Raw genomic sequence first — 22,743 nt, 5'->3', positions numbered from 1 at the left:
TGTGATTAATCTCCACACTAAGAAGAATTGAAACAAACCATTCCACTGATTCCCACGTTTTCAAACATTGACCATTGGATATAGCTTATTTAAGAGAACATCTTCATTAACCTAAATATAAAATACTAGACTTTTTTTTTTAAATGGGAATGTGCCACTAAATATAAATTATTTAATACGTATGTTGGGGATAATTATGCCAACACCTTTGACTCGGCTCGTATAGATTCGGACAATAATTATCCTTAAAAAGAGAATATATTGCCTTATGATATTCTTTTCATTTCTCATCAATTTTGGTGTACTAAATTCTTATACTTGATGAGTTAAAGTCTGAAATACTCCTATAATATTCTTGTAACACGTTCTATTTTACTTTTGTTTTTACAACAATTTGTAAGTTTCTTATGCCCAATTTTATTTTAAACCGAGACTACTACAAAAGTCGATCATTTTTATATTGGAGGTAAAATCTAATAATTTTAAATTTTAGATTTTAAAAATAGTATTGACACACAATATTGAATTAACATAAAAATATCGATTTTTTAATTACTTGTATACCATACTTGAATTTTAAAAAATGTACACAAAAAATTCAGAATTGAAACATCTTCTAATTAGAATATAAAAAGGATAAAAAAATGAAACTACGTTAGGTCGACCAAATGATGATTAATGGGCTTTCTTTTTGAAGTACGTGGCCGATCCACAATTACGAAAAATGAGGTGCAATCACAAATCCAAACAAATTTTATTATTTCTCATTACTTTTCATCATAACCCATAGTTTAATAATAGTAAGTTGATACGCACAAACCATTATTCTACTTTTCTCTGCGTATTCAAATTTTCATCCTATGTAGACAAGATAAGGCTTATCGTGTTCAGCTACTTTAAATTAAGTTAAAATTAAATTGACATAAGCTTATTTGAAATTGAAATTGTCACAAGAAATCCAACAAGACTCATAAACTAAATTTAGTGTTGTAAATGGGCCTAACTAGATTAAACATAACTAGATTGGGCTTATACAGTGTAAATGGGCCTAGATATTGGGCTAACCTTGAGCCCACAACGCATTTATTTGGATACACCTTGATTTTTTGATTTATTTTAATTGAGTCTTTGACAAAATAGACGCCGGAGGGCTTTTTCGTAATTACATGTCGAAAAATCGGTCAAAAATAAGTAATCGAATTGCAGCTATTTACAATAACCTTAGAATTGCAAATCCTAAAAATAAAAAGAAAAAAAGGATTAAATGAAAAATAAATTGAAATCCGAATCGATCGATTTCGGATTCTAGATCCGCCAAAACAACCCGTTAGAAATCACAGCTCTGAGCCCAAATTTTGAAACGACGCCGTATCCTGCTTCCCCTTCCCCCTTCCCGCCATGGTCGCACAGGTGGCGGAGCCCCAGCCATCTGCCCCCCAGCAATTTCAGGCCGACGCCGACCCGCCGCCGATTGCCAGCGCCAAGACGCTGATATGCGCCCTCAATTTCATCTCCCGCAATCTGCCTCTGCCGCAGCACGTATACGACGCCGTTTCCTCCATCTGCGAAGCCGACGCTGCTCCTCAATTGGCTGCTGATGGAGCTGATCGCGACGTCGGCGCTGATGCCAGCAACGGGTCGACATCGCCGCTGCCAAAGGTTGGTTTCTGGTGCCTGAATTGGGTTAATTTTGGTGTTGTCGGTGACAATTGAGCTGTTGGGTTTTGTATTTGCTGTTGAATTTTACTGAAATGTTGGTTTTGCTTTTAACTGACAATTCGATGTTTTAGTTTGATATCGGCCTCTCTGCTGCTCTACTTGTGTTCTGTCTTTTTGACTTTTCCGAAATTTGGTATCTTGTGATTGTTGATGAGGCGTAATTGGGCTACACAGTTAAGAATTTGGGACTTCAGCGATTATGGCATTGTATTGTTCAAGAATTTGGAACTTCGTGTTTTATGAAAAAGTTTTAGATACAACTTAACAAGATTATAGATTTTAGGTTATTGAGTCCCTCCTTTCCCCTCCCAAACGTAAACTTTGAAGAATTTGATAACACCTGGGCTCGGGCTATTGTTGCGAGGACTTCCTTGATGATTAAGCATATTTCCATCGAAATTGATTTACTTTATCTGTAGCCATTTTCCAGTAAACTGATCATTTGTTCAACTTGGTATCATTACCTATCTATCTTTGTTCACCCTTTCTATAAATGCATGTGTAGTGTGATGTTGTACGCATTTGTTTCGGACTTGTTCCTAGTTTGTTAGTGTTCTTGACATCTTTTTTCTAAGTAAGGATCTTTTCATTATATATTAGTCATTACTGTGATAATTATATTTACTTTCTGGAATCTTCTAAGATAGTATTGTATTTTAGTTAGCCATGCCCCTTTTCCTTAACAGCCTGCATTTATTGGTAAAAGTTTGTTCCTTTAGCTTTCTTAGCTATGTTTTGACCTCCATGTACTCACTCCTATATCAAGCTGATGCAGCAAAACATTCTTCCTTTTTTCTCTGGCTCAAAATCAACTGTTTTTATTTCCTTTCTGGGTATTGCACGTGTACACACACACACACACAATGTCGAATACCTACTTTTAAGTATAAGGCCACTCTAACTCAAGAAAAGTGCTATGACAAGTCAAATTAGACCCACAAAGTTTGGCATAAGGCTATAAGCCAAAATTATTTTTACATCAACCTCTTCTCTGGGTAAACTAATGTCCGTTGATGGGATTCTATACCGATGCGGTATAACTTTGTTGTGATTAGTTTATACTTTTGTAGTTTTGTTAAGCTGGCTATCCTTCTTGGGATATCCTTCTTACAAACTTACTTTTTAAACTTTTAGCTTATTAATTTATCTGATTAGTTATGTGGTCAATCTTGTTATAATGTTACAGGAAAAATTGGGCCATTCAACTTACAATGAGTTAATGTTGGATTTTGAGGATGCAGTGTCGGACCAGAGATCAGCTTGTTTGCCTAGTTCCAAATTGTCAGACTTAAAGGAGACTAGGTTTCAGAGCCAAGTAAAGCATCGGTTAGCCGAACTTGAAGGTAACTATCTTCAAGAAAAAATATATTCCATTCGCATGTCACTTGCTTTTCCGAATTGTTTTTAGTCACGTGATTGCTTGCATTCATCTTCTATCTTCCTATTGCATCGGGAATTGTAGATGATTCCTGGATGCTTACCTGGTAAAAACAATGCCATGGTGAATCTTAGTTTGGCTATCTTTAGCTTCTTCTTTGTTTCTTTTTCTCTCTGGCTTTCTGCACATCTCTTATTTACTATGGTTGGTTCACGTACATATGCACAGTGCTAAAAGGCTGCTTATTCTTTATTCATCTTGTTTTACTTTCTTGCAAATGTCATGCAATATGCTTATTTCTCCTTCTATTAAAAACAGAATTACCTACAAGTAGGGGTGAGGACCTGCAATCCAGATGCTTGCTTGAACTCTATGGACTTAAGGTACAATTCACTTATTTGACGACAGAGGTATTTTGTGAATCTAGTTAAGAAAAGCTTTGATGTTTTGACAAGTGTGAAGGTGGGATTAATCATTGTCCTCACATATATGGACCAAAGTAAAGTTCATTTTTCTCTGCGGAAGTATCTTCTGGTGCTAGCAATAAACTCTTCCTATTGACTGTGTCTAGTTCTTAAAAGTAACTATAAACTGATGTATTCCTGTTGACTTTCCTTTACGGATGTAACTAGAAGGAGGGTGTGGGATTAGATTTATCAAACTTTACTTTCATACCCAAGTATATCAAAATACCCCTTCCACATTTGTAGCACTATTTTTGTTTCTCTGTGCCTAATGTCAGAATATCATGGTCTAAATTCTAATATTTGCATGGTGATAAATTTCTTGCTGCCATCAGTTAGCTGAGCTCCAGAGCAAAGTCCGTTCTGAAGTGAGTTCTGAATATTGGCTTCGACTGCATTGTGCAAATCCTGACAAGCAGCTTTTTGATTGGGGAATGATGAGATTGCGCCGACCTTTATTTGGCATCGGGGATGCTTTTTCTTTGGAAACAGATGACCCATTGAAGAAGAAACGAGAGGCTGAGGTGAGGGTTGTCCCTTATGATTTTCCACAGTTTTTGGGTTCTAAATATGGTCCATGCCTTTAAAGCTCATATACATTGAATATAGAAAATGATTTCGGCTGGATTATGCTATTTTATTGGTTTTCCTGCTGCAGAGGTTTTCAAGATTTGAGGAGGAAGAGAAGAATCGGATAGAGACTAGGAAAAGAAAATTCTTTGCTGATTTACTTAATGCTGCACGTGAATTGCAATTGCAAGTACAGGCTGCCCAGAAACGGCGAAAACAGAGAAACGACGGTGTTCAGGTACAAATTTGTTATATATGCCTTTTCTGAAGCAGCAATATGGCATGGAGCAATTAAGTATGTAACTATCTATATGGGTGCTTATATCTCGAAATGGCTGATAACATTTGAAGCTAATACGCTAATGTCATACTTTATTTGGTTATCTTCCCTGTTTTGATGACTATATATTCCTTTTTAGTTTTGAACAGAAAGGCTAAGTTATACGGTTTGAGGTTTGAACTTTTAGGAAAAATATTAGACTTCAAATCCGCCTGATTCTGATAATTTTGTGTCGGGAAACTGCAATATATCACTTAGTTAAGAAAGGTTGCATTTTAATAATGCCATGCTATATGTTGTTAAGAATTTAATCTTGGTTTACATTTCCATTTTGATGCCTAATTGACAATGGAAGTTTGCCACAACTCTCAGGCTTGGCATGGAAGGCTGAGGCAACGAGCTACACGAGCTGAAAAGTTGAGGTTCCAAGCTTTGAAAGCTGATGATCAAGAAGCTTATATGAAAATGGTTGAGGAGAGCAAGAATGAGAGATTGACAATGCTCCTTGGAAAAACTAATGATCTTTTAGTTCGTTTGGGTGCTGCTGTTCAACGTGAAAAAAATGCTACCTATGATGATAGCATCGAACCCCTGGAAGGTTCAGATGCTGATTTGCCTGAGTTATCTGCTTCGAGGACTGATACACCAGCACAATCAATTCCTGAGGAAGATGAAGAGATTGATGATGAGTCTGATGATAAAGCAAAGACTGGTGATTTATTAGAAGGGCAGCGGAAGTATAATTCTGCTGTACACTCTATCCAGGAAAAGGTAATCTTTATTTCCCAATAATATTTTAGATTGGAGACTTATTATTTACGCATCAAGTCCATCTGGAAGGTCTTTCGTGTGTTTCCTCCTGGGCATGTGTGATTGTCGGAGTTTCACTGGGATTCAGCAGCTGAAACCTAATATTAAAGTTCTCTTACACTCATAGGCATCTCATATGTCTTATCAACAAATGAGGTCTATATGCTTAATATTTGGGATAATAAGGATGTAAGGAAAAAAAACGTCATTAGACATAAACAGGAAAGGAAAGGCAAGAAAGCATGTATCTTGCCCTTTTTCTGCAATTGCTTTCCATAAGTCCTGCACTTGTGTAGGAAACTTTGCAACGATATTAGTCTGACTCTGTGTCTATTATGCAAGTTGTTTTGTAAAAGGGGTATGGTAAGGAAGTGGGTTTTTTGCAAGTTCTCTTTAATCATGTTTTTAGTTTAAATGAGTATCACACGCATTAGGTTATTGATGATATTATTCACCTTCCCTCTACTCCTTTTCTGTGCCAACACACCTTATGTATAGGATATTTAAATTGGATTGTGGTGCTACTCCTTCTCTATGCCAACACACTCTTTGATGTTAAATTTTGCAGTTCGTATCCACTCGATATTTTTATATGTTGATCTAACCAGACAAGAATTCTTTTAGGTGATGGAGCAACCTTCCATGCTTCAAGGTGGAGAGTTAAGAACATACCAAATTGAGGGGCTTCAGTGGATGTTGTCTCTATTCAATAACAATCTAAATGGAATTTTAGCTGATGAAATGGGCTTGGGAAAAACAATTCAGACTATCTCCCTGATTGCTTATCTCATGGAAAACAAAGGCGTGAATGGGCCACACTTGATTGTTGCCCCAAAAGCCGTTCTGCCAAATTGGGTTAATGAATTCACTACTTGGGCTCCTAGGTACGGATTGAATTTCCTATTAAACAAGTAGTTTGTTAACGGAATGCTTTCGTTCTGATGGACATCCTCTGTGTATCAGCATTTCTGCAGTTCTTTATGATGGACGTTTAGATGAACGAAAGGCCTTGAGAGAAGAGTATTCAGGAGAGGGGAAGTTCAATGTTTTGATCACCCATTATGATCTCATCATTAGAGATAAAGCATTTTTGAGGAAAATTCACTGGCACTACCTGGTTGTTGATGAAGGACATCGACTTAAAAATTATGATTGTGTTCTTGCACGGACTCTGGTTTCAGGGTATGGTCTCTAACAACTTATAGCTATGTGTGTAGTAACTTCCACAAATGTCCATGCTGTTTTTTTTTTATTTATATACCTCATGTTGTCTTGGAATCACATTTTCATCTCCTGTTTCTGCTGGGTAGTTGTGCACATGAATTGTTTTGCAAATTGTTATGCAATGAATTTCTATCGTATATGAGTATCAGATAATCCTCATTTGATTGTATAGCAGGGTTTTTCGATAGTGCTTTTAGATTACTCAACCTTTAATGATTCTGTATTGGGTAATTGAATTGGCAGATACCGAATTCGACGGAGACTTCTTTTGACTGGAACTCCTATCCAGAATAGCTTGCAGGAACTGTGGTCCCTACTTAACTTTCTCCTTCCTAATATCTTCAATTCAGTCGATAACTTCGAGGAGTGGTTTAATGCTCCCTTCGCCGACAAATGTGATGTCAGCTTAACAGATGAAGAACAGCTGCTAGTCATCCGACGTTTGCACCATGTATGTATCTCTCCTTATATACTCGTGACTCACCTTCTTTAATTAGTTCTTATATCCCTCGTACATTTCTGCAGGTCATTAGGCCATTCATTTTGAGGAGGAGGAAGGATGAGGTCGAAAAGTACCTACCTAGTAAAACTCAGGTCATACTTAAGTGTGACTTGTCCGCATGGCAGAAGGCCTATTACAAGCAAGTGACCGAACAGGGAAGGGTTGGTCTCTCTCATGGTAAGGGTCTCTTACCTAAAGATCTGGCTGCTCCTGCCACATATAACTCCTGCCACCCCAACTTATGTCATGTTCTTATTGGTTTTCTCTTGGTGCTTGCTTTCTTTTCTTTCCCAGCATAACAAACATCACTGACGACAAATGTTTCTTATAATGAAAACACAGGTAGTGGTCGCTCCAAAAGCCTTCAGAATCTGACAATGCAGCTCCGGAAATGTTGTAACCATCCATACCTGTTTGTTACGGATTATTATATGCAGAAGAGTGAGAACATTGTTAGGTCATCAGGAAAATTCGAGCTTCTTGATCGCCTACTCCCCAAACTTCATAGAGCCGGGCATAGAGTCCTCCTTTTCTCCCAAATGACTAAGCTCATGAGCATACTCGGAGATTATCTGATGCTGAAAGGCTATCAGTTCCTTAGACTTGATGGCACTACCAACACTGGTGACAGGGGTGAACTACTGAAAAAGTTCAACGCACCTGACTCACCTTACTTCATATTTCTCCTAAGCACTCGTGCTGGGGGACTTGGTCTCAATTTACAGACCGCAGACACAGTCATCATTTTCGACAGTGACTGGAACCCTCAGATGGACCAGCAGGCGGAAGATCGTGCCCATCGTATTGGCCAGAAGAAGGAGGTCAGAGTTTTTGTGCTCGTCAGTGTTGGATCTGTCGAAGAAGTTATCTTGGAAAGAGCTAAGCAGAAGATGGGTATCGATGCCAAGGTCATCCAAGCAGGACTGTTTAATACAACTTCCACAGGTTTGCCAATTGCAATAGAATTGATTACCTCGATCCTTTCTTGTCTATTAGAGTAGGATCTACAGACCATAAATTTATTGATTTTCAGACTTATACGCTTGAATGTAAGACAATATTGATGTTATTTTTCATTTTGATTTACAGCTCAAGACAGGAGGGAGATGTTGGAGGAAATCATGCGTAAAGGCACAAGTGCGCTTGGAGCAGATGTGCCAAGTGAAAGAGAGATCAATCGCCTGGCAGCCCGGACAGAAGAGGAGTTTTGGCTATTTGAAAAGATGGATGAGGAGAGAAGGCAGCGAGAGAACTACAGGTCCCGTCTCATTGAAGAACACGAGGTACCAGATTGGGTCTTTGCAGAGCCAGAGATAAACGGCAAGGGTAAAGGATCTCTAGACCAAGACTTGCCTGTTACTGGGAAGAGACACAGGAAGGAGGTGATTCGTGAGGATGCCATAAGCGATTCACAGTGGATGAAGGCTGTGGAGAACGGAAATGATGGGTCTAAACATGCTGCTAAAAGGAGAAGAGAGAATCCTCCCATTGAACTACCCATATATAATGTTGCTGTGGAGAAGAAGGTGGTGGAGCTCAAGAGTGAGACGACGGCATCCATGGCAAGTGAGGCCAAGAGTGAAGAAACCTCTGGCTGGACCTCCCAGAGGTCCAAATCCGAAGCCGAAAGTTCTAGAAGTGGGTTGGAAGCTTCGGAAACTGGGTTTAATGGTTTGACATGGAAGGCACATAAAAGGAAGAGGTCGAGCTTGGTGTAGACTATGGGTAGACTGTTTCTTTGAAGCATTAGAATCTTTAGGGATTAGATAAGTTACTTTGATAAAATTGCAATCGTTATCATTGATATTATATTTTCTTGCAGATTTGTTAAATGTTTGAAGCTGTAAATCTACTCTTTCTTCAGCAGCTCTGCAAATTGAACCTAGTACTAATAGCTGTTCGTAATTTATTCAGTGTTTCAAAGCAATAGCGGATGAACATCGATATAGTTTTTCATTACAGATTTCTAGTTGGTGTGTCAATCCTTTCTTAACTTTTCTGTACTAGTGTGGAGTATATAAGAAATTGTTTTCAAATTTGGTTTAATCAAGATTCGAAATATCTTCAATCAAATACTAGTACTTAAAAGTCTAAATTATGGCCACAAGTGAACAATCATTCTCAATTAGAATTTTGCAGGTTCAACTGCAAAATTGAAGGGGAAAATCAAGCAGGTGTGCTGGCAAAAAACATAACATTTTCATGCTGATTTGAATTCAAAATAAAACACAAGAGAAAGCAAAAGGTTCAAAGAAAGTAAATATGATTGAAAAAGCAGAAAATGATCCTAGCATGGGGTACCAAAAGTTACAAGTCTACAGGCCAAGTTGAAAATAAGATTACTGAAAGTACCTTCAGCTGATACATAATGCTAAATAATCTAAAGCAGATTAAGGGGAAAAAAGGTCCCACTAAACACAAACTCATAATGGTGAGCAGGCATGGCATGGCTTCATCAAGAATCAGCCCCATCTCCTGTTCAAATCTAGCACGCCCGCAAAAGATAATAAACTACAACTAATGATTGGCACTCTCTGCATGAGGACTGCAAGACTACCTTCTTCTAGTTTTCTTGATTGACATCAAGCCTTTTGAGTTTCTCTTCCAATTCATCCTGGCTGCCTTCATCTTCATCATCACCCTCCTTATCATCATAATCATTACCCTCAGGGTCATTCTCATCCAAGGGTCCAAGTTTTTCCTGGCATTCTTTAAAGATACTCCTCAACTCATTAATATCTTCCTCAGAAATGAAGTTCCCATTTACATTTAGGAGCTTAAATTCAGGCAAATGCACCAACACCTGAGCCAACTTCCTAGCTGTGGTTGTTAAAGAATTCTGGCTCATATCAACTTCCTTGAGCTGAACATGGTCTTCTCCGAATGCTTTGCTTATCTGAATTGCACCGTCGTCCTTAAGATCATTCTCTGACAGGTTCAACTTCACCAGAGACTTCTTACTAGCGATGCAAGCAGCTAAGCTGGGAGCAGCTTCAGCAGTTATATCATTTCCAGCCATCTCTAACACCGCAAGTGAAGGTGCTGACTCCTTGAGAGTATTAGCTATTGCTACTGCTCCATCATCTTCCAGATTCAAGTAGCTCAAGTAAATCTCAGTGAGATTCTCATGTTTCTTGAGAGCCTCACTCAGCTTGACACCAGCCTCTACACCAAACATGTTGTCCCGAAGATCCAGTTTCTTCAGATTCCTACATTGTGCAAGTGCTTCAGTCAAGGCAATCCCCCCCTCGGAACCAACTCGGGTGGATGAGCACCGAAAATCCTCCAATAAAGGGCAACGCTTTAGAATTTCGGAAATAGAAATAGCCCCCTCATCTCCTGTCATGTTATTATGAAAATGAAGTACTTTAAGCACATCTGTTGAAGGTACCAACTCACAAACAGCTTGTGCAGCTTCCTTTGAAATTCCATCATTCATCAGGTAAAGTTCTTCCAAGCTAGTTTGAGATCGTAATAACTTTCCAAATGCCCTTACTCCCTTCTCACCCAAGGCATTGTCAGAGATATTCAGATATTTTAAAAGGGAACCCTCCAGAGCTTCAGAGAAGATATTCATAACATCAAGAGCTTCAGCCTCTGGTCTTCCAGCGACAAAATCTGATAGATCCACTTCCTTGAGTTGGTTCTTAATGGAAGCCAGGATTGGTCCGGCAACATTAGCTGCGCCTAGACCAAAGCTTCGATTGCTAAAGCATATTTTAGTGTAATGATTTCCAGGCTCTTTTAAGGGATTCAACAGCACTTGGGCCTCATCTGCTTCAATAAATGCTCGTTGGCCTTTGGAAATATCGAAAAAGGTCTCACGAGGAGCAGATTCAACCTCGGAGTTTAATGCTTCTTTTTCCTCTGGTTTGGCACCCCCCTTAAGAACTTCCAGTATCAGCTTACTGCATTCTTTGGCATACAACTGCACAGCAGCACTTCCATCGCCAGCAGTCTCTTGTTCATACTGCTGATTTGCTGAAGAAAATGCTGATTCCTCAATTTGTTTAGCATATTTTGCAGCCTCCGGTTGACCGAGACTGCCGTACTTCCTGGTGAAAATTGTAGGTGTGGAGAGATTATTCGTCATCCGCTCAACTAGCATCACCCGAGTGTTTTCGCTAGGGGGCCAGAGCTTGATGGTGATTTGGCGGCGTTCTCCATTTGGTAGTTTGGTGGCGTTCTCCATCTCAACTAAAAACAAAATATCCAAAACCAGTAATAGCGTGTCAGTTACAACTTATGAAGTCGAAATCATGAGATATTATCATAGCCAGAAGCACGGACAGAGTAAAATTTAGCATATATTTTGACAATTGTCTGCTTATAGTGAATCTTCTAGGAAACATTGGTTTAGAACTCAACCTAAATCCAACAATATTAACACTTAAGATATTTGTACATAAGATAACAAGGTCATTTTTGGAAGTAGTAAGCCACAAAATATCGAAAGTGATTTTGAGATGCATTGTCCAAAACATCATAAATAGAGCAAGTAGCAACTTATGCCTCTCATGACTAATGCTAATTCTGAGCAAAATTTGAACATGTAGTACGCAACTTATGTCCTTGGAGATGAAGTACCGAAACAATCAAGAGATATACATAAAGGAGTCAGTAAGGGAACAAGTTCATCTATCCAAACACATTAAAATGGTTTGTTGCGTTGATAGACCTACGAAGGTGAGTAAGATACTAAACATGCAAAATACTCCCATAGTCCCATGTATGTTACGTATCATTTGAAGTTTTTGCACAAGTTGTTAGTCCTGGTTAGGGACATCTAACCATATATAAATAGATTAAACAGCAAAGATTAACCATATTATTAGCCATGGTTAGGAACATCCTACAGTAGTGTTACATATCATTTGAAGTATTTTCTTCCTGCAGGTCATTACCTAATTTGGTGGGTATTATCTTTGGGTTTTAGAATAGTTTTCGTGTTTTCCTGCAGATATCAAAGATATAACCTGAATTATGAGTTAACTTATTATTAAGACACCATCTTACCCATGAAAGCAGAAAACTACACAACAACCAACCTCTCTACCTTCCTCATCAGAGTAGGTACAGTTCTGCGATATTTTATGAACACAATTTATCGTAAGATTGTCCAAAAATATGCCCACACGTTTACTTTAATTCACTAGGCAAGGCCGCAAGGGAGCATATCTTCAGCCGACAACATATAACCATGCAAAACTAAGATAGCATAAGAAATGCCAGAAAAGGCCAACGCTTTCCACGATATTCCAACAACTAAATTTTCATTAGCTTCTTAGAAAGTAAGAAAAAGCAAATGCTTTAAGAAAAAACATGACTTGCACTTAATTACTAACTTTACGCAACAACATTCCAAAACTCGTATTCCATAGACGTTCATTTCTGTTCCAATAAGAACAAAATCAGAAAATAATTTTTCAAATTCCATTATCATTCCTAGATCCAGCAGAAACGTTAGCATCATGACATAACAGATCCACGATAGAAATCAAACCTCTAAAAGGAAGTTCCAAGCATCAAATTCCACAATAAAGAAATAAAATCTCAACTGATCCACAGAAAAAACAAAACACACGTATACATCTGCTGATATATGTATGCATATGTGGGTTTCACTGTCAGAAAGTAGAGCATGAAACAGAAACCCTAAAACCCTAAGACGAAATAGGGCATGAAATATTGTGCGGAGGAAGAAGCAAAACAGAAATACGGATAGAATGTGGAGTGGAATTACCTCGTTGTCGCGGTTTCTGGAGTTGCGCCCTGTGAATTGTGTAGCTATAGGCCTATAGCACAGATAGAAGGGGGAAGTGAGAGAAAGCGAAGTGAAATGAATGTTTTGTTGAAGAACAGCGATGGTGGCGCGATTCGCGAATGAGGGTTTTTCAATTTGGGAATTTTTGAGTTTTGAATTTTGCTTCGTCTTCCGCTTTTTTATTTTTGTTTTGTTTTTTTAAACGTATTCCAGCTAGTTCAAATATTTTTTGTTTTTTTTGCTTAAAAAATGCAACTCAATTTTTATTCATTTTAAAGATTATTTTTATAGGATAAGATTACAAATAAAATATTTTAGTGAAGTATTTTATTTAGTCGATTAAATTATAACATAACATTTTTGTCCAAACAAAATACTTATCACACTTTTGTTAAAAATAAAATAATAATATAAATCAATAAATGCTTATATACAGTTAACAAGTTGTGAAAATTTTGTTTATTTTGTTCCTTATATTATAGAGGTGATCGACTAATTTGTTAGAAGGAATGAAGAATGTGAGCTGATCGAGTAGATCTTTCTAGATTGTTTCTGACCGTGAATCATGTACATAATAGTTAGAAGATTTATGACTTTGCATTCGATGAATAATATATTCTGGGGGTGTTCGGTTGATAAGATTAAATCTCATGATTAAATATGTATCATGTTTGGTTCATAAGACTGACCCCTTCAATTTAATCCTAGATGGATAGTCTCATGATAATTAGTCATGGCCTCTTCCTCCAACTAAAATAATTCTACAACTTAATTCTAGATGGATAGTCTCATGATAATTAGTCATAGCAACCGAACGCCACCTAAGGATATGTTCAGTTTGTCGGATATACCTAGTTATGATTCTAAAATCTGGATATTTCTAATTGTTCACTTTACATGTTTTTAAACAGGTCCGCCCTCGATATCCAACATGGCCCGCAATGTTCGCATGCAACTGCCCCAAATTTCAAACTTACAAAAGAGGTGATATTTATTGTTAAGGCATCGAGCTTAACCCATAATAGCTTGTGAATTGACTACTTTACCCACACCAATTTTGATTCCCTCAAATTTTCTCGTCAAAAAAAGCAATTCAATCATAACTCTCTCTCTCTCTCACGCATCTATGTTGCGTCGACCTCGAGGTCTAGATGCCATTACCGGGCACGAAGATTACCTTTGGTACATACATCGCTCTATTGTTAAACCAAACCAATCTTCTCTTCCAAATCAAAATCTCAATCGACTCAAAACAATTAGCATCTGATTCATTGTGTTGGTTGTTTCCTTACGCAGGATTTCCGACCGAGATCTTTGGAGACGATTCTAGACGCCATTACCGGGCACGAAGATTACCTTTGGTACATACATCGCTCTATTGTTAAACCAAACCAATCTTCTCTTCCGAATCAAAATCTCAATCGACTCAAAACAATTAGCATCTGATTCATTGTGTTGGTTGTTTCCTTACGCAGGATTTCCGCCATCAAACATCTTTCTGACACAACTTTTCACATTTAAGGAGAATTGTCTCAATGGGGAAAAAAATGCCCCAAAGTTCAATTATAAGTCACGTAAATTTAGCTTCTGTAAAATTATTATTGATTTTTAACGAAAATTATAATTCTTGACGTTGCTGAGAGATGTATCATCTTCTGTTACCATCATATAGTATATATCTCCTCAGTCCATTAAAAAATTATTTTATTTTGAGATTATTAGGACGACATCCACGATTTAAAGACACATTTTTTATGTTTATTTTTATTTTTTATTTTTGTTAAGTAGATTTCACACAACACTAAATCTTTACACTTACATTTTATTACAAAATTAGTAATACGTACTAATAGTATATAAAAGTGGGACACACATTCTAATTAAACACATGACTGCCATTGTTCTTATATAGTATATAAAAGTGGGACACACATTCTAATTAAACACATGACTGCCATTGTTCTTAAGAGAAGAACATTGCATTTGTATTTTTAAGCTAAGATTAACAATCTAGCTTGGTCTGATTAACACACTCGTATCGTAGATTCGTAGTAGTAATTTTCCTTTTGTTAAATATTTTCACATGAACTTATTTTTCGTTTTAGGCATATAATTACACCATTGATGGAAAATATAGTACTACTACTTAGTAATATTTGTCGAGTTATAAAACATTTAATACCGACTTTGATCTAAATCTATTACTACTTTAACTAGTCAGATTAATCATTGTCGTTTTTAAGTTATAAAGATTTAAAGATTAATTACTATAAGTCGGAAATACTTTCAAAAAGCTGGAATAGCTCAGTTGGTTAGAGCGTGTGGCTGTTAACCACAAGGTCGGAGGTTCAAGCCCTCTTCTAGCGATATTTTTTAATACTCCATTAATTATTTTTCTTTGTTCATTATTGATAATTTTATACTCCTTAATAATTTTATTTCTAATGAAGTTTAGAAATCAATCGAACTAGTAGTATAGAATTTATTTCCTTTCTTTTTCCAGTAATTTATTTTCTACTATAAAATAAAAGAATAAAATGTTTAACATGGACTATATGATTTTTTTCTTTTTCAGGTAATGATAATTTAATGTTTTCTAACAATAGTAACGTAAGCGTATGAATCTCGAGCCAAATAAAATTATATTACTCCTATATCTTTAATTGATGTGGTCTTCAACACTATTTGATCAGATTTGTTTCAAAAGAAAAGTTACTCCCTATATAAGAGCATCACTATTTTACTATAGTATTTTCATTGTTACTTTTGTTTAATAATGATGGATGTTAGCTGGAATTTCCAAATATAGTAACGGAAAATGCAGAAAAATATATATAGTTGGGGGAGTAGTTGATGGGAAAATTCATTTCAAGCTCAAATATAATAAATGACATTTACTTGATGCATGCATGCTAGACGCCCGTTGATACATTAGACATTAAAAGACTCATTTTTTTGGTCGGTCTAAAAAAATGATGAAATAAAGAAACTGTACTAATATACTAATATAGTATATCCATTTAAATTATTCTTAGATTTAAAAATAAAGAAATAAATTATACAAATAGGAGAAGTAATTCGAATAAAGTATACGGTATTACGGTTAATACAACTCCCTGGTTGAATTAGTGCAGATTAAAGTATTCTCATTCACTATATATAACAAGATTTTCTTTAACCCACCTAGCTATATATATATCTCTCAAATTAATTTCATAAAAATATAGTATTATACTACCAATCAATTACTGTATAACATTAGTTTTCTCCATCTTGAACTCGATAAATAGAATTTCGCAGTGAAATTTATTCTTGTAGTAAAATGTATATTTGTGCTGATCATATTTTGGAATCACATGTAGTACATAAAACTCTTTTAGTACTTGAGATTTAGCATCCCATGATATTTAATTTACCGTACTCCACCCATGAATTATTCTTTTTTTATATATATTTGGTCAAAACATCACAATTAAAATTTAATTAAGACTTGAAATTTACTAAAACTTATGCAACCCTACTTTTGAATTTATCAATTAAATATGATACTCCATATATAAATATAAGAAGCAATCATACATTCTAATTTTGTAGTACTTCTGCAATAGATAATCGCATAAATTATAGTAGTACAGCTTTGGAGTTATTATAGATTATCGCAAAAGCAGTCAATGGGTAACTAGTACTTAATTAATTATTACACCAAAAAATTACAACAGTGAACAATTAAAATATACAACAATCAAACCTGGAAATAATCATATGCTTCATCACTCTTTATGCAATAATTGCAATATTTGGCCCCATAAAACTAAAGGGTTTCCAGGTTATCTGGATCATGTTTCTCCACATTCAAACTTAATCAATCAACATTAATAACATAAGAAGAGATCAAGATTTAATTAGAGATTGAAACAGTTACACATCAACCAAATCATACAACCAGATTCAGTTGTCAATTCAATTCAGTTATAACAAACCCTAACAAAATAACATGAAATCAATGCAACCATAACCATTAAACCAAACTCTCTCTCTCTCTCATCTATGATCTACCTTTTCTGGTGGAAAACAATGGCGGCAGCGCAGCATTCTTCGCCTGAATGCAAATAGGCACATTCAAAACCGGCCTAATTCTTATACTAAACGATCCTTTCTTCAATTTATTGCTACTTTTCTCATTATTCCCCACTGCCTCTCCCCGAACTTTAGCTACTGAAGTTCGGGAAGAGGAAGAAGAAGAAGAAGAAGAAGAAGAATTTGACGGTGAAAGCATGGAAGGGCGTTGCTTCTTCAGCCTGAGCAACTCCTTCCACAAAACGGTACATTTGGGAGGTCGAGGAGACGGATCCTCGTCGAGGAACCACGCCATCCTGGCCTCCCGATCCTTTTCACCGTGTTCGACTCTCACCAGCGCCTCGTCGGGTTTCAGGCGGATCCCATTGGCGGTGTGATGGATTGGGCGAAAGGGGAGCAGCTTTCCTTCGCTGAAGAGCTCGTCGGCAGCGATCATGCTGGTTAGGTTTCCGGAGAGGAACTCGAAGTCAACCCCGGGCCATCGCTCCTCCCTCTCCGCCCGAGGGCTGGGGCATATGGTGATGAAGTTGCTCTCGTCGAGAAACTCCGATGAGAAGGATATCCGGGAGCTGGATCCCGTCTCGTCGGAGTCGGAGAGGGAGAGGGAGCGGAGAGGCTCTTCGGAGAGCATCTGAAAAATTGGAGGATGTAAGAATCGTGGAGATTGTGATAGTTTGTGAGTCATGTAGTAGAAAAAATGGTTGTGCTTGAGTTTATATATAGTGTGGGACATAAATTGTTGAATTAACCTTTTATTAAGTGATCTAAATTTGTTTTTTGTGCTTATAACACAAATTCGAAAATATTGGAACAAAAATCTACCCTATTGAAAAGTTAATAGTCGAAACACCAAAATTGGAATCAAATATTGAATTCGTTTTTGACCTAGCTATAGCCTATATATATAATAAATTTTGAAAGCATCTGCATATGCTGTCTCTATGCATGTATCATTGATCTTCTCTATTGTATCTAATGCTTATTTATATTTTATTTTTTTATCTATAGTATTTTTAATAGGAGTATTTTGTAGTGCTTTGCCGTGTTCAATTTTAATAGGAGTATTTCATTTGTAGTTTTATTTTTTGTGTTTTTATTTAGATTAATAATTTGGATTTATTCTAAATTATTTTTTATCATTTAATCTTGATTTCAAAGTTAATAAATTACTAGCCTACTAGGGAATTGGTTATTTGATAATCAGGGATATGAGTATTATTTTAACCTTTATTTTTACTATATTTATGCTAGCTAGCTAGCTTGAACATGGCAATGAACATGCTTGGTGTAGAATTAAGGGGCATTAAGATTGGCATTTAGTGAATAAGAAAAGGAAATGTGATCCATGAAAAAAGAAATAAGATCATCTAGCCTGGTTATATCATCTATGTTAAAACAACTAAATCTTTCTGTCAATTTTCTCTTAAATAAAATATTAATGGAGTATATAATTGCATTACATGACATGACAGGTGGAATTACCTTCTTTAAAGAAACATCCACCAATGACATAACAACCATAAAAACCATTGCTGGAATGAGCATACATATATATAAAGATAAAAAACACTTCATTTATGGGTAACTAGTGTCTTTCTTAACCGGCAGGTGTATGACTGGTCATGGATTAAAGAGAGAGAGAACTTGATCCTTGAGGCATGTGATCACATGGTCAGTTGAATGCCATGTGAATCAACCAACTAAATCAACCAGCATATTTATTGGTAAAATTATCCTTGATAGTCTACAATACAATATCAATGCTAAAAAGTAGAGATGTCAATCATACCAATAACTTTTGGCCAACCATATTCGGATTGCGGATTAATCAGATATGAGCTAGTCGAGCTGGAATGTTTGGTTTACAAATTTTAAACCATAATCCTAAATCGAGCTGGCATGGGAGTAATATTGTACTACCAATTTCATATCAATAACTTTCATTTATCAAATATATATCAATGTTTATAAATTTTTACTATCTGAATTTTGGTCCAATGCTTGAGTCATGATAGAATATGTCCGATGACAACCTATTATTTTCTCGGAGAAAATTGAATATGAGGATAATGCTATTTCAGTTATTATCTTTTAGAAATAATTATATTAAGAAATTCATAAAATCGATTTAAATTGGAAAGATGAGTACAATCGATAAATTTAAAAAATCATGACAGAAATGATACAAGCTTCTGAAAATCAATTTGAAGCTCAATTAATGTAACAGAGATTCTAGACTCAACTAATTGACTCATTACTAATAAAATGTGCAATCATCTTGAGTTAACATATTGATATCATATTTGACTGGAATTTAATGTAGTATTTTCTAATCGTTATTAATGATATAGTAATATAGAATTATTTTCAACACTCGTTGTATATATTAATTACATTTGACCTTAATAATAAGAAAAAATGGTAGTCAGATACAATGGCCTCCAAATTTTAAATTATAAACCAAATTTTGGTCTCACAACGACTTTTTGTCGAATTTATAAATTTTAGACTTATAATTTATGATTATCTTTATTGTTTTTTTAATACTCCGGTTGGAATAAAAAAAATTCAAACAGTACGTTGAAGTTGACAAGCATTACATTATATTGCAAAAAATATATAAAAGTGTGTTATTTTATGTGAATAAACATGATGTAATCATCGTATATAGCCTCCGATTTAATGGCCCATGTTTCTCTCAATATTATGTTTTACATATGATTAAATTAAAGAAAAAACTCAAATTATTGCAAATTAGGGTCGTCCACCTATAAATGGGTCGGATCTTACCATGTGTGCCTGAGTCATTACCTCGAAGGCTCAAACCATGGGCTTCTCTTTTACCAATTTAAGGCCCATTTATGGCTTTTGACTAGTATAAGGGGCCCGAACTTTAAATGAAATTAATTACGAATACCATTATTTATGTAGTTATATTTTTATATTTATATCACCCCATGCTTATCCGAAAATTTCAATTAAAGCATCCAACCATGGGAAAAGTATTATTGTACGATGCAAACTTAACCGAAAGAATACGAGGATATGAAAAAAAACTACATTCATATTGCGATATTGTGAAAATGTTTATAAAAATTGGGTGTATATAGTTCTTTAAAATTAGTTAGCATATTAGTACATCCCTATCTATATATTTATATCTATATCTATATCTATATCTATATAAAATGGGAGTTTTGGGGGTATTTATGGAATTACAATTTTGAATTCTAGAATGATTAGAATAAATTTAATTTTGTTATCTATACATATATAAAAGGGGAGTTTTGGGGTATTTATGGAATTACAATTTTGAACTCTAGAATGATTAGAATAAATTTAATTTTGTTAATTAATTTGTAGTATATATCTCAACCGGCAGATTGTGGACTATTTATTATTGCACATGCACATTATTATTTCAGGTATATATTATAATTAAAAGGCTCCAATTGAAAATGAATATAAAAAGTCATTATTCACAAAGAATATGGAAAGCCAACAGACTCCAATTAAGCAAGAAACGCATGCACTATTATTTTGGGAATTAAAGCTAAAACTTTAAATCTCTACACCATCTTGGCTCTATATAAATAAATGGATTCAGTATTGAAACAGAGAGTACCCAAGAACAAGCACAAGTAGATAAAGAAAAAAGATAAATGACGAATTCTAAAGTGAGCAGAGGCAACCGAAAATAGCTATGTTTGCTCATCCCTCAACCACCGGCTTCATTCCGAAGATGATGAAGATCAATTTGTTTTCTTCCATTTGTGTGTGAATGTGCATAGCCAGATTGTAAAGGCTTCAATATTATTAGTATGTTTGTACAAGAGTTGTAATACTATTCAAATACGTTGTTAGACCGTTATACACTTGAATACTATTCAAATACTATTAAATTTTTGTAGATTATCATTTTAGTTAATCAAATTCAAATACTATAAATTTGGTCTTTTTTTAACATTTTTGTATTTAAACTCAATTTCTTGACACTAGAATGAAATTCTCACGAAAATTAATTAGCTTCTGCCACATGAAAAAGTGCTATAATTTCTTATATTCTTTGACATAAATGACATTTTTTAATTCTTAGTTTGCTTAGTTTCATTCAGAATGTGTAGTAATAATAGTTCGCTCTTTTTAATTATTATTTCATTTTTTATTTGTGGTCATTATTAATTTTAATGGTTAATTCTGATTTATTGTAATAAGCAACATATTTTTATTAAATTTATGGTAATTCATGTATTTTATTCAAATAATACAAGGGAAGTTTTGAAAATATTTAAAAAAGCTGCCTAACTAAATTTAAAATTATAATCTAATTGAGTATATTTTAAAGTTAAGGGTTTATGATTTAGGTTTCAGGGATTGGGTTTTTAGTGTATAGGGTCACTATATTGCAATGAAATGAAGCTCGACTAAGAAGTGTCTCACCGGTGCAATATTATTAGTATGTTTGTACAAGAGTTGTAATACTATTCAAATACGTTGTTAGACTGTTATAGACTTGAATACTATTCAAATGCTATTAAATTTTTGTAGATTATCATTTTAGTTAATCAAATTCAAATACTATAAATTTGGTCATTTTTTTTTTAACATTTTTGTATTTAAACTCAATTTCTTGACACTAGAATAAAATTCTCACGAAAAATAATTAGCTTCTGCCACATGAAAAGGTGCTATAATTTCTTATATTCTTTTACATAAATGACATTTTTTAATTCTTAGTTTGCTTAGTTTCGTTCAGAATGTGTAGTAATAATAGTTCGCTCTTTTTAATTATTATTTCATTTTTTATTTGTGGTCATTATTAATTTTAATGATTAATTCTGATTTATTGTAATAAGCAACACATTTTTATTAAATTTATGGTAATTCATGTATTTTGTTTAAATAATACAAGGGAAGTTTTGAAAATATTTACAAAAACTGCCTAACTAAATTTAAAATTATAATCTAATTGAGTATATTTTAAAGTTAAGGGTTTATGATTTAGGCTTCAGGGATTGGGTTTTTAGTGTATAGGGTCACTATATTGCAATGAAATGAAGCTCGACTAAGAAGTGTCTCACCGGTGCAATTTTAAATTATATCTTTTGATACACAATATCTTAAATTAATTTTACATTTCATATGCTACAAAGTTGGGGATTTTCAGTTTTTTGGTAGTATATTTTAGTCATTTACCAAAAAATGTTCTAATTTTTGAAATAATTTTATAAAATAATTATTATTGTTGGATATTTATCTAACATAGAAGATTCAATTTCTTCAAAGTTATACTAACATAGTAAAATTTTAAAAATTATTTTTAATTTTATTTTTTATTAGACTACAAATTAATTTATATACTATTTATTAAACCATTAAAAAAAGTACATATTATAGTGTTTTATGTATACACCCAGATAAAAAAAGATTGCATTAGTTTTGCATATACATTTAATATATTATTAGTAGTAAATATGTTGTATATGCATCTATTATACAATAATTATTTATTATTAGTACTAAATTTATTGTGTATGCATCTAAAAATATGTATCATAGTACTAATAATTTTTAAAAATGTAAAATGTATTTTTTAATTATTATTTATGCATATTATATTTTATATAAAATTAAAAGTTAAAAAATATGTAATGTAAGATTTGAATTCTTAAAATAATGAATTTAGATTAAATAAGCTCTTAAGGATTTAAAGATAAAATGAGAAAAAAAAAAAATTGAGAAGAACTCAAACGTGATTAACGATTTTTTCCAGATATTCGTGGTTATATTTTTCAAGTTCAGTGACCTAAAACGTGCGAACATCATTTTCACGGAACCAATTTTGAAGTTCACTTTAAATATTAATAAAAATTAAGATAACATTAAATACTAATTAGTCTACAATTTTATTTTTATAATTTTATTTTTTTAATACTATTAAATAAAAGTATTTAA

The 22,743-nt window shown here is 34.4% G+C and overlaps 3 protein-coding genes and 1 non-coding gene across 5 annotated transcripts; 2 read left to right on the top strand and 2 right to left on the bottom strand.

Annotated features, from left to right (window-relative positions):
* Window positions 1–1,223: 1,223 nt before the first annotated feature.
* On the top strand, window positions 1,224–8,874 carry LOC125222251 (probable ATP-dependent DNA helicase CHR12). The gene is made up of 12 exons (XM_048124765.1): window positions 1,224–1,659; window positions 2,906–3,062; window positions 3,416–3,480; window positions 3,897–4,085; window positions 4,220–4,369; window positions 4,784–5,182; window positions 5,846–6,105; window positions 6,185–6,403; window positions 6,689–6,896; window positions 6,971–7,124; window positions 7,290–7,892; window positions 8,037–8,874. The coding sequence occupies exons 1-12, from the start codon at window positions 1,399–1,401 to the stop codon at window positions 8,663–8,665; spliced, it is 3,294 nt and encodes a 1,097-aa protein (XP_047980722.1). The 5' UTR covers window positions 1,224–1,398; the 3' UTR covers window positions 8,666–8,874.
* A 319-nt stretch (window positions 8,875–9,193) lies between these two features.
* On the bottom strand, window positions 9,194–12,864 carry LOC125222417 (RAN GTPase-activating protein 2-like). The gene is made up of 2 exons (XM_048125009.1): window positions 12,691–12,864; window positions 9,194–11,144 (listed from the first exon to the last, which is right to left on the bottom strand). The coding sequence occupies exon 2, from the start codon at window positions 11,137–11,139 to the stop codon at window positions 9,511–9,513; it is 1,629 nt and encodes a 542-aa protein (XP_047980966.1). The 5' UTR covers window positions 11,140–11,144; window positions 12,691–12,864; the 3' UTR covers window positions 9,194–9,510.
* Window positions 12,865–15,004: 2,140 nt separating this feature from the next.
* On the top strand, window positions 15,005–15,077 carry TRNAN-GUU. The gene has a single exon. It is a non-coding gene; the product is annotated as a tRNA-Asn (tRNA).
* Window positions 15,078–16,587: 1,510 nt separating this feature from the next.
* On the bottom strand, window positions 16,588–17,628 carry LOC125224355. Of its 2 annotated transcripts, none has more exons than XM_048127742.1 (2): window positions 17,611–17,628; window positions 16,588–17,419 (listed from the first exon to the last, which is right to left on the bottom strand). In XM_048127742.1, the coding sequence occupies exon 2, from the start codon at window positions 17,417–17,419 to the stop codon at window positions 16,757–16,759; it is 663 nt and encodes a 220-aa protein (XP_047983699.1). In that variant the 5' UTR covers window positions 17,611–17,628; the 3' UTR covers window positions 16,588–16,756. The 2 variants fall into 2 exon arrangements, with proteins under 2 accessions (XP_047983699.1, XP_047983698.1); XM_048127741.1 differs by having other exon boundaries at window positions 17,538–17,617.
* Window positions 17,629–22,743: the final 5,115 nt, after the last annotated feature.

The sequence above is a fragment of the Salvia hispanica genome, chromosome 4, assembly GCF_023119035.1.
Source record: "Salvia hispanica cultivar TCC Black 2014 chromosome 4, UniMelb_Shisp_WGS_1.0, whole genome shotgun sequence".
In the NCBI taxonomy this organism is placed as follows: domain Eukaryota; kingdom Viridiplantae; phylum Streptophyta; class Magnoliopsida; order Lamiales; family Lamiaceae; genus Salvia; species Salvia hispanica.
Note: the sequence above shows the minus strand (reverse complement) of the source record. Positions and strands in the feature narration are given on the sequence as shown.

Excerpts from the sequence above, each read along its gene's own strand:
- LOC125222251 (XM_048124765.1), top strand. The coding sequence starts at position 1,399 with ATGGTCGCACAGGTGGCGGAGCCCCAGCCATCTGCCCCCCAGCAATTT. Across the intron at positions 4,370-4,783 it reads AGAGAAACGACGGTGTTCAG|GCTTGGCATGGAAGGCTGAG; the intron begins GTACAAATTTGT and ends CACAACTCTCAG. Across the intron at positions 6,404-6,688 it reads GCACGGACTCTGGTTTCAGG|ATACCGAATTCGACGGAGAC; the intron begins GTATGGTCTCTA and ends TTGAATTGGCAG.
- LOC125222417 (XM_048125009.1), bottom strand. The coding sequence starts at position 11,139 with ATGGAGAACGCCACCAAACTACCAAATGGAGAACGCCGCCAAATCACC.
- LOC125224355 (XM_048127742.1), bottom strand. The coding sequence starts at position 17,419 with ATGCTCTCCGAAGAGCCTCTCCGCTCCCTCTCCCTCTCCGACTCCGAC.